This window comes from Solanum stenotomum, chromosome 8, assembly GCF_019186545.1.
Source record: "Solanum stenotomum isolate F172 chromosome 8, ASM1918654v1, whole genome shotgun sequence".
NCBI classification, from domain to species: Eukaryota; Viridiplantae; Streptophyta; class Magnoliopsida; order Solanales; family Solanaceae; genus Solanum; species Solanum stenotomum.
Genome location: NC_064289.1, coordinates 19,263,408 through 19,275,651, shown reverse-complemented (window position 1 = coordinate 19,275,651; position 12,244 = coordinate 19,263,408). Strand labels below are relative to the sequence as shown.

The 12,244-nt window shown below is 32.2% G+C and overlaps 2 protein-coding genes across 2 annotated transcripts in view; one reads left to right on the top strand and one right to left on the bottom strand.

The window, feature by feature from the left end:
* The window catches only part of LOC125872084 (SWI/SNF complex subunit SWI3C), an 18,048-nt gene extending 10,925 nt beyond the window's left edge, over nt 1–7,123 (top strand). Inside the window, exons 7-9 of the mRNA XM_049552761.1 lie at nt 4,275–4,348; nt 4,423–4,607; nt 6,191–7,123. Coding sequence (XP_049408718.1) covers nt 4,275–4,348; nt 4,423–4,607; nt 6,191–6,646 — 715 coding nt within the window. The 3' untranslated portion in view covers nt 6,647–7,123. The remainder of the gene's footprint in view (nt 1–4,274; nt 4,349–4,422; nt 4,608–6,190) is intronic.
* LOC125872110 (superoxide dismutase [Mn], mitochondrial) overlaps nt 1–12,244 on the bottom strand; it is a 333,170-nt gene that overhangs the window by 178,282 nt on the left and 142,644 nt on the right. The window lies entirely within an intron of this gene.

Genomic DNA, 12,244 nt, shown 5'->3' with positions numbered 1-12,244 from the left:
AACTTTTAGGTTTTTGGTGTAATCAATTATACTCTAATGACACTGTCTCTATTATTGATGTGTTAGACTCAATTTAGACGTAGAGAAGTGAAATCAGGAGTACACTTGTATAGAAGGTTACAGTACGACCCATGTACTGTTTTGTGATATAATACAAAGTTACCAAGTTCAAAAAAAAAAANATTTTAAGTTCTAAAACTGATTTTAATAACAATATATCTTGAACTAGAAATCAATTCACTCGAATCGATTCATTTTGATCAGTAGAAGAAATCAATTCACTTGATTCTTTTTGATCGATAGAAGAAATCAATTCACTTATAAGACATGTATATTTTTCCCTTGATGAACTCTCTGAAACAAAATGCCATAAGATAATTAATGATAAAGAAGTTGTTAGATTTCTTTCCTTGGTTTAGAATTCCTCTTCATCCTTTCATTTTGGGTATCAATAGCTTGAAAGAAGACCAGAAATAAAGAATAGGGCCCACCCCCCGATAAGAAAAAAAATATTTTTTTGATAAATACTATAAGCCCAACAAAACTCCAAAGTTTAGAATAGGCACAAACTCAGAAAGGCAACCGAAAAAATTGAATTGAAAGATATAAGCTGAATCATAGCTAGCTTTTGATTTGGTTTATGTATTTACAAAAAAAAAAAAGACCGGTATGACCAAATTCACCCTATTTTTCCAACTGTTTCTCTTTGTTGCTGAAGCCTTTTCTTCTCATATAATAATAGGACTTGATTATGTGAAAAGAGTATGTGTTATCATCTCCAAATATGGAAGAAAGAGTCAACAACACAACCCTTCTGGATCAAATAGCCTACTGTCCTACTCATTAAGCAGCTCTAGTCAACACTGTGAAGCCAAAATGGCACTACTACTATTAAACTCTATTTTGGGTATTAATTTGGTCTTAATGCTGTAAATTTAGTTGCTTTCTATTGCTCATGTGCTTGCCTATGCTCATGAATGCTTCAGTGGCACCTAAGTTGCACAGACTCTTCACTTTGGGTGCTGCATCTGTGTCAAGTGTCAACACTACTTGGGTGTGGGTGTGGGATCCGTACCAGATAACGGTCAAACAATTTCGGGTACTTTGACCTAGAACAATAGAGAAATTTGAGATAGATACAAAGATTTCTAATTCGAACTTAATATGTACTTAATAATAGTTCGAACTTGCTCTTGAAAATTTGTGCATTCCTTCCTTCCAAATTGTCAACCATAATTTAGGAATACTTTTATAATTCTATTTTTTGATACTTGAATTACTTTTAGCCAAATCCCCGCACCTGTGTCTGTGCTTAGATCTATACCCTCGAATCTTAAAATTTACATCATGAAGGATTCAACATTTGTATTGTGCTATTTGGTTGTATATTTTTCTTTCTATCCTGCTTCTATGACATTCCTTTTGAGCTGAGGGTCCATCGGAAACAACCTCTACCCCACAGAGGTAGGGCAAGGTCTGCATACTTCTACCCTCCCAGACCCAGTTGTGGGATTACACTGGATATGTTGTTGTTGAAGGATCCAACCACTAGATCTGCACCTGTATCAGACCCTTGCACCCGAGTCCGAGCAACTTATAGTGGCACGATATACTTTGCTACCTTGGGTAAGACACTTTATAGCAACTCAACCCACAAGTGATATTGTCCGCTTTGGGCCTGAGTCTGCATGGCTTTAAAATGCATCACCAGGGTCTAAGGCTTGCTTCCTTATGTAACCATCATCTCTTCCTTGTTTAGTCGATGTGAGATTCACCTCCTATCATTTTCAGTAAAACTAATTTGTTGGCCATTTAGTCTAGAAATAATATGTCAACATTAGCTGTGAGCTAGAAGCATTCATAGTTTCACACTTCTCTATTCGCTCAAATACACTGTTTTGATAGTTGAAAGTTGAAACCATAATGCAATGTGATCCACCTTTGATGAGGCAAAAGGTGAGCACCTTTCTGGTCTTGCAATTTTATCCTTTTGAAAACTTAAATGAGCTTAACTATTCGTGTTTTGAGGTAGTCAAGTTTATAATGGTGTCATTCTTTTAAGGCCAAATCCATCGGTGGCCCCCTAAAGTTGGCAATAATTTTCACTTAGACACTTCAACTAGACGATGTTCATTTTAGACACCTCAGGTAGGGTTCCGATGTGTCATTTTGACACTTTTTTTATATTCTTAGAACTAGCTTAGGTGCGTGTATCCAAACGCCTCCTACGTGGATAAATAAATGAAGAGCATGTGACATGTGGATTTTTTTTTTTTTTAAAAACTCACTTTTACTTTTTTTTTCTTCAAAATATCTAACCCTAGTCCTCACCCCCACATCTTCTGCATCTTCTTCTATGTGTTTTTGTTCTTTCTCTGTGTTCTTCTTCAAATCCATTAAAATTCATGTGTTCTTCTTGTGCTATACAAATTTTGATTTCTTGTGTTACATTCCTTGATTCCTCCCTTTTTTTAAAATCAAAATTGCATCTTGAAACAAAAATAACAATATTATATAAATGGTGAAGATGCAGACGGAGGAAAATATTGGGGATTTAGTTATGAATGCTATGGGGAAATGTTGTGGGATTTAGTTATGTATGCTATGGGAAAATGTTGGGGATTTAGTTATTTAAATGGTGAAGATGCGGACGGTGTAATAGCTTGTTCCTCCAATTTTCGTTGTTACAGACACAGAAAATTAGGATAATTTTCAGTAAGAAAACTGAAAATCAAGAGAACTTCTCAGTATTATTAGGGGCGGGAGTTTTTTAGTTGTAGACTGTAGTAGCAGACAACATTAATGTAGCAGATCTTAAACTTTATGTGATTTGATTTTAAAAAGAAAAAGAGTCACAAATTCTTAGAGAATGATGAAGATCTAGAATGATGATGATCTNNAGAACTAGCTTAGGTGCGTGTATCCAAACGCCTCCTACGTGGATAAATAAATGAATGAATATGTGACATGTGGAATTTTTTTTTTTTTTTTTTTAAACTCACTTTTACTTTTTTTTTTCTTCAAAATATCTAACCCTAGTCCTCACCCCCACATCTTCTGCTTCTTCTTCTATGTGTTTTTGTTCTTTCTCTGTGTTCTTCTTCAAATCCATTAAAATTCATGTGTTCTTCTTGTGCTATACAAATTTTGATTTCTTGTGTTACATTCCTTGATTCCTCCCTTTTTTAAAAATCAAAATTGCATCTTGAAACAAAAATAACAATATTATATAAATGGGGAAGATGTAGACGGAGGAAAATATTGGGGATTTAGTTATGAATGCTATGGGGAAACGTTATGGGATTTAGTTATGTATGCTATGGGAAAATGTTGGGGATTTAGTTATTTAAATGGTGAAGATGCAGACGGTGTAATAGCTTGTTCCTCCAATTTTTGTTGTTACAGACACACAGAATTATATTAGGATAAACTTTACCATTCTCAAAAAAAGAAAATTATATTAGGATAATTTTCAGTAAGAAAACTGAAAATCAAGAGAACTTCTCAGTATTATTGGGGGCGGGAGTTTTTTAGTTGTAGACTGTAGTAGCAGACAACATTAATGTAGCAGAGCTTAAACTTTATGTGATTTGATTTTAAAAAGAAAAAGAGTCACAAATTCTTAGAGAATGATGAAGATCTAGAATGATGATGATCTTCATTTTTTCTGGTGAGGTTGCTAAAGAAATTGACTCTTTTGTTGAAGAAATTGGATTCTAATATTACCAACAAAGTTTTGCAGATTTTTTTTGAAAAGTTGTGTGGTGATGTTGGGTGATGGAAGGTGGAGAAGTTACAGGAAGAGAAGAGTGAGGAAGAAGAAGAAGGCAAAAATATTTTCCAAGAAAAAAAAGTGTTTCACGTGCATAAAATTCGTGTAACACATGCTATGTTGAGTCAGGGAAAAGTGTCAAAATAACATAGCGAAACTCTACATGAGGTGTCTAAAATGAACATCGCCTAGTTGAGGTGTCTAAGTGAAACTTGGTGCCAAGTTTAAGGGGATACCGATGGGTTCGGCCTTCTTTAAAATATACACAGCAAAAGGATACTTCATTATAACCAACAATAAATTTAGATTTCGTGTTAACATAAAGGAAGCATTATTTCCTTTTGCAAATATTATGAGAATTTTTTTTAAAGATGTTCGTCTTCATGCATTTTGTTGCATTCAGCAATTGGTAATACCACAGTTTATTAGTTTCTTGAGGAGCAACAGATGAAACATTTCTAATCATCTTAGTGATCTCAAGGTATATACTTCAATCTTGCAGGACCAGTATAGGAAGAATGCCTGGAAAGAATGGAAGTCCTCATGGAGATGTTGGAAGTTCGTATCAGCTAAAAGGTGCCTGTAAACTTGAACTAGCACTGACTGTTCTTGTTTCATCCTTCAAATATTTTCTAATATAATCTTCTCAGATGAAAAGGCAGGAGGACAAGGTCCATGGGGTCAACATGATACTGGAGGTGCTCCATTATCCACTGAAAGTGTAAGAGCTGCTGCTAAAGTTGGTCTTGCAGCTGCAGCTATAAAATCAAAGCTTTTTGCTGACCATGAAGAACGTGAGATTCAGCGGTTATCTGCAAACATAGTCAACCATCAGGTGATCTGATGATACTGTAGTTATTCATCTCCAATTGACCTCTTGTTGAGTCCATTTCATCCTCTTTCTTCGCGTTTTGCTTGGTTGAGCTCTTTATTGACATCTTTTACTTTCGGGCATTTGGGTTTTGCGAAGTATTAGGGCCATTATAGGTGCATTACAATGGGTTTGAAGAACTTCTGCTGAAGTTTGTTTTTTGTTGCTAGTAGCGATTCTTGGGTTAAAAAAAGTTGGAAGAGTTTGGGTTTGAGGGATGTAACTGGAGAGCTGTGGTTTGAGGTTCTGATGAGTTCATCATAAATTCATAATACATACCTTATGTGGATAAATTCATAATTCATAATACAAACTAGTTGAGAACTGAGATCAACTTTATGAATCTTTATTCATTCCACTCTGTTCAAAGCACATTTTATTTCAATACTAAATAATTTACCTCTCAAGGATTTCTCTGTCACACAGTCACACTTATATCTAGATTTTTGGACTTCTGAGATAATGTTTCTCCACTTGATTTTAGGTTTTACCTCATTCTCTTCTATCACCTTCAATCATCATATAGTACGACCTAAGGTTTGGTGTATAGGAAGGTCTGCATAGGACATGGTTTGTTATAGTTAGCTTTCTACTCTATATGAATTTGGTAAGAAAGATCAAAATTTCTATGAGAAGAAAATGATCATCTGACCTATTTCAACCTCAAAAATAAGTTCATGAGGTGCTGCTGGTCCAAGACCATATAAGTGATAACAATCCATTCCCTCAAACCAATGTAGAACATTCTAACACACCCAGATTCGGACATTTGGAGTGTCCACAACATACCATGGGATAAACCAATAATAGGGATGGGTCTTGACCCTAAGATTATTAAAAAAAAAAAAAAGATCTTGGGCCAACCCAAAATCTAGGTGGAAGTTGAGGATTGTTCAAGACCATATAAGGAGACAACAACTCATTCCCTTACATTATGATGGGAGAATGTAATGCCAGTAATATAAATTGTTGATGAATTTCAAATTCTCCTTGGAGCAGGTAACCATTGGATACTACTCCCCCCGTCCCAATTTATGTGAACTACTTTTCTTTTTAAGCCTGTCTCAGAAAGAAAGTCACCTTTCTGTAATTAGAACGTTTTAGCTTTATTATTCCCCCTTTGCCCACACAAATGTCTAAGGCTTCATTTTTTTCTTAAACTTTGTGCCTAAGTCAAATAGTGCCTCACATAAGTTGGGAAGGAGGAGTATGATTTTCTTGTGTTTGCTTGATATTTTTGAAAGCATAGACATGACATCAATGGTATATACGTAATATGGTACTAACACACTATTTTATCTAAGTTTGAATTAGTTTGCTTATTGAAAAAGAGAGGAAAATTTCAAGTCCCTACAATTATGTCTGAAGTTATGTCCTATTTCTTCCTCTTGTATCTTATTTCTGCATTTTTAGGAAAATCGTTGGTTTGAGAGCTTCTTTTGTGGATCTCTATGTTTGCATTGAACCATGTTTGGTTAAGGATGCATCTCTCTTGGCTTTCTCTTTGCAATAATTTGACCTTTCTACTACTTTCCTTGTACATACAGTTGAAGAGGTTAGAGCTGAAGCTGAAGCAGTTCGCTGAGGTGGAGACCTTGTTAATGAAAGAATGTGAACAATTGGAGAGAACAAGGCAACGCTTTTTTGGAGAACGTGCTCGGATGATGACAACTCAACCTGGTTCGGTTCGTGTATCCCGACCATTGGGTGTGTCTGGTGCTGGTGCAGCAGTGGTCAGTAATACAGGAAATAGTAGGCAACAAGTTTCAGGTCCTCCACAACAAAATTTTATTGCTGGATATGGGAACAACCAACCAATGCACCCTCAAATGTCATTTATGCAGCAACAAGGAATTTATGGATTTGGGCCTCGGCTGCCACTCTCAGCGATACACCCATCCTCTTCAACACCCGGTATGTTTAATGCACCAGCAAGTTCCCAGCCCGCTCTCAATCATTCAATGCTTAGACCTGTATCTGGGACAAAAACTGGCTTAGGTTGAGTGAAGATAGTGATTGAGCTCTGGATTTACTTCAGTTTACTGATCGGTTCTCTTCATTTCTGCAATTATTGAGGCGAGAGAACAAGTTGCATTGCTCTGTCAGACGGATTGAGACATTAATGAAGCCAATCGACTGAAGATGCAGCTCGGACTGACAGTGCAATGGCCTCTGATTACCCAAGCAGGACTGCTCACATTAGTTGCTGCTTTATGCAGCTAAACTTATTCGTAGAAACAACTTGTACTATATTTCGGTTTCTACTGTGACATAACACTCTTTTGGTAACAAGAAGTATGAGACTAGGGATCTAGAAATGTAGTTTTGTGCAGTACAGGTAATTGAGATGGAGAAAACAGGGCAATGGAGTATGGCAGTTTCTTGATCATAGAAGTCGTGTAACAAAATTGTTGTGCTGATTCCTACATTTGTAACTGATTTCTCAAGTAATTTAACTAAGCTTTGAGGGTTAAACCAAACATGACAACAACTACGTTTCTATCCCAAACAAGTTTGGGTTGGCTAAACGGCCCCTCAGCTTCCAAAAACAAACTTGTTCATCTTTAAGAAGCTTTAGTGCAGTTTTACCAAATGAAATATTGGCCTTTTCATAACCAAATATGAATTGAGTGATGCGAGAAAACTCAAATATCATGATTGAATTTCTTTATTATAAATATTATCTTTTGAATTGTAGTATAATTTTGTTATAGAAATTAAATTGTTTATGTTGCTAATTATAGAATCCATTTCTCCTTGTACCATACTGGAGATACATTTTGAAAGCTATTCAATGAAATTCAAAATACAATCATCACACTTTGAAGAGAGTATATTTATAATTCAATTGATATCGTCATTTGTATGTCAAGCTTGTAACAATTTTACTTCTCTAGTTGATGTATGTAATATAATATATTAGATTATTTTGTTTAAGTAGAAAAAAGAAAAAATGATTTCTTTTTTCAAAGGTGACAAAAGCAAACAGAATTTCAGTTTGTTTGTTGCTCAATGGTCAACTGGTTAAAGTTCAACTAGTTGACTAAATAAGTAATCTACAATGGGTCCATCCATTATTACGTACTTTTATCTTTGGCATTGTCCCTACGTTAATGATTAAGGTAGATGTCGGCCGTATGACTTCTGTTCGTTGTATATCTTAATTCACTATTGTACAAATATCTTATGATTCACAATTCATGTGGGTGTGTTTGGTACGAACGATAATAGATAATTAGATATTTAATTTTATTTAAGAAGAAACTTAGAAAAGAAATGAAAATATTTTTTTGGTGTTTCGTCACTAAAAATGACTTATTTTTGGAAAACATTTTTTTAGTTCAAAATGTCAATGGTAATATTGGCTGTTCAAACTTGACCCCATTTTAAAATTATTATTCTAAGTAATTTTTTTTGAAATTCTCAGGATTAGTCTAAGATGAGACCCTTTTTTACAACTACTATGAAGAATTAATGTCAAATTAATTAGTCGCGTTTGCTTTTTGTTTATTGTGTTTGTAATAGACAATCATTTCGAGTATGAATCTTAATTAAATAAAGAAATATGTAACCAAATTGTTCAAGTAGTTTTGTTTAAAAAGTCGTCATCTGATTCTTTTTTATGTCTTTTCTTTCTCACTTGAAATTAATAGGAATGTTAATTAATCACTTTGGAGACTAATTAACGTATAAAATAATTCTTTCCATACTATATGCTCTTTCTCGTGCCTTTGACAAAATTTTATAGCCTTGGCTTTTATTTTCATTATTCTCCTTATAAAATCATTTGGAAGATCAAACAAATTAAACAACTTGCTGATTATTTTATGTGGATGATCTAATTCATTTCAAAATTAGCCGTTAACACTGAGGAAAAAAATGGAATTAGTTATGAATTTTGTTACTAAGTTCTTCGTGTAGCTAATAAATGATATTACGTTGCTAAATAGAATCAGTAACAATTTTTTCTGTTTAGCGATGAAATTTAGTTCCTATTTTTTTAGTAGTGTAAAAATTATACTAAATCAAGCAATTTAATTTTAGCAAAATTGCAATGAATATATATATATATATATATATATATATATATATATAATTTAACCATAGTCGATTGATAAGTGTGTATGAAAAAATATATCATACTTTCATTATTGATTTGATGTAAATATTTTTTATATCGGATGAGAGGGGAAGTAAAAGAAGGAAAAAAGAGAATATTTTGTGGTTTTCGTAGACATCAAATTAATTTAGTAATCTAGACCATTTTTTTTCTTTCTAAAATTCCTTTTTGGAATAAGATTCTGGTTTATCATTTATTTGACGTAAACTAAAAAGTATTCCAGTTACACTAACCTGAATGCAGTCGTGAGATTGCTCCACTCTTAACAAGAGGTCTCGACACCTTGCAGTGTGCGATCTAAATTTAATTGGGGCTTCAAAACGAACTCCAAACACCGGGTGAAAAACTAAAAAAATTAAAAATAAACCTACTATTATTTCCTTTGGCTTTGACTATAGGTTTTTAAATTCCAATCCACAAGCTGTTAAAACTTCATTTTCGAATAATGTGAAGAGATTAAACGTAAAGGAGTGTAAGAGAATAGAAGATGAAATCTTTGTTCTATGCGTACGACGCACACATTTTGCTTAATTAACATATGTATCACAAATATTAAGCTATAGCTTAGTTGGTAGAGCACCTCGTTTAGTCGTTTACACACACGTTAATATTTTTCAAGAGTGAAAATAATATTTTTCGTTTCAATTTGTTTGATCTATTTGAATTTGATTGTGTTTAAGGAAAAATAAATAAAGAAGACTTCTGAATTTTGAATTTTGTGGTCTAAAATTAAAGATTATATCAAATGTACTAAAATACACTTTAATCTTATGATCTTAAATATATCACATGAAAAATTAAGATTAAAATTTTACCAAAAAAAAAAAAAAAGAGTCATTCAATTTGAATAGACTAAAAAGAAAAGTACTCCAATTTTTTTTTTTTTTGTCAAGGATGAAGTATATTACTAATTCTGAGAAAAAATCTTTGAAGATATATAAGATTGGAGTTTATCACAATTCTAAGGGTCATGTTACTCCTTCCATTTTATATTACTTGACCCCTTTTTATTTGATAAATCTCTTATTTTTCTTAATTAATAATATATTTTATTAAATTAACCTTATTAATGATGTTTTAATATTCTAAATTTACCTACTTTTACCTTTACATAATTATTCAATACTAAGAACAATAATTATTTTTTTTTCATTTCCTAATATAGATATTTACTTAATTGAAACATCTATTTTTGATATCGAGATCAGTTAAATGAAGCAAAGGGAGTAATATACGACTAAATACCGGAAACGGATCCCATCCAGTTAAATTAGCTACAGTAATGTCCGATACTAGCTTTAGATGATGCCACCTACACAAAATGAAATCTAAAGGCTAGAAATTATTGCTTCTAAAATTAAATTTCACACCGTTAATTTTGTCTTCTCCACTGTTTGGTACAAACTAAAATTGCAGAAGTTAAGTAGTGTAATCACTAAAATTGTAGGATAGCTCCAAATTGTTTTATTCTTCCACGAAATTAATGGTGAAGTTAGAAATTTCATTAAGGGTGCTTAATATTTACTATATATGTACAAAATTATTTTTGACATGTATACTTCGTAAATTTTTTAATATAAATAGTATGATTTTTCGATAAAGAGTGTCCAACTGAGCTAATTTAACTGGAGGGGATCCATTTTCATCCAGGTGATCAGTCAGACATCCTTTGTCGAAAAATCATAATATATATATATATATTAAAAATTGTATCAAGTATATAGATCAAAAAATATTTTTCATACACATGTAATAAATCTTTAACATCCTTAATGATATTTCTAACTTCACCACTAATTCTACGAAAGAATAAAATAATTTGGAGCTATCATACAATTTTGGTGATTGAGCAAAACTACTACTTTAACTTCTGCTATTTTAGTTTGTACCAAACAGTGGAGAAGACAAAATTAACGGTGTAAAATTTAATTTTAGAAGCAATAATTTCTAGCCTTTAGATTTCATTTTGTGTAGGTGGCATCATCTAAAGCTATCACCGGACATTACTGGAGCTAATTTAACTGGATGGAATCCGTTCTAAATATCTTTTCAATTATGAAAGAAGTAAAGTTTTATACTTTTGTTCTTTTTTTTTTTGGAATTTATTATATTTGTGTGGAACAGACCAGAATATATGGTCTTTGTTTGACTTCAATTTCCAGTGAAAATTTTGTCACTCTTTTTCATATTAACTGAATTTTTGAGATTTTTTTTATTGTTTAAAATAATTGAATTGGTCTAAGTTCAAGATGAATGTTTGAATTTTTTTTTTCATATTTGCTCTTTCTTTAATGAAGTTTGATATTTTCTAGGAGATAAATTGCACTACTTTCAAATTATTTTGAGGTTTCATATGGAGCACTAATAGTCCCTCATATTTGCAATACAAGTGCACTTTTGGTCCTCCTCCAAAATTTTACCTATTTTTTAACATTGATTTTATGCACAATTTTTGTATGGCTTAATGTTCAATCGTCATTTTATATATTTAGTAGAAATAATAACTCCATGTGAGAAAAGGTGAGAAGAAGAACACCCTATTTTATTAGAAGTCATATTGCAACTAAAGTTGAGAGGTTTATCACGTCGATTTTACGTGCAATAATACAATTTTTTCTTTTCTTGCAACGTCATATGTCAAGGTGTTCTTAGTTTAGCTGGAATAATATTTCTACTGAATAGAACAAGGTGTCCTTCTTCTCGTCTTCTCTCACATGGAGTTATTATTTCAACTAATATATAAAAAGACAATTGAACATTTCTTACATAAAATTGTGGACAAAATCAATGTTAAAAATATACAAAAATTTAGGGGAGGACCAAAAGTGCACCAATATTGCAAGCATAAGGGTCTATTACTGCTCTATGTGAAAACTCAAGAATGAATTTGAGTCTTAACCCAAAGATAAGGAATTATTTTGGACCTTTTTTTTCTTCGCAAAAGACAATAGTGAAAATATGATTAAAATTATATCCTTGAATATTTTTCTTAATAAATATATATTATCTCACAAATTCAATTAATATGGAATAAACGATGTAGTTATTCTAGACTACAAGTTGGTTCATGGAACCCTCTTTTTGCATTTATTGGAACAATAATTATTGGTACTCAATCAATCAATTTGATGGGAAAATAATAGAGATATGGACTGAAATGATGTCTCAACAATTTCTTTTCTTTATTGAGGAAAAAACAAACATAAAAGAAGTCCTATAAATATATATACACACAATAAATAATTGGAGGATTTTTTTTTTTAACTTCTTAATGATATTCAACAATTAAAATAATTGGTTAAATCCCATGAAATCATTGGTCTACATAATTGATTAAATCCCGTAAAATCATTTCATAGATATATTACACACTTTGCTAAATTCACATTTGAAAACTTTCGGTTACTTTGTCCATTTATCTGAAGAACATTAATAAACCATCCATCAACTAAAGTTGCAGTTCCTTTTATAAATGAAATAA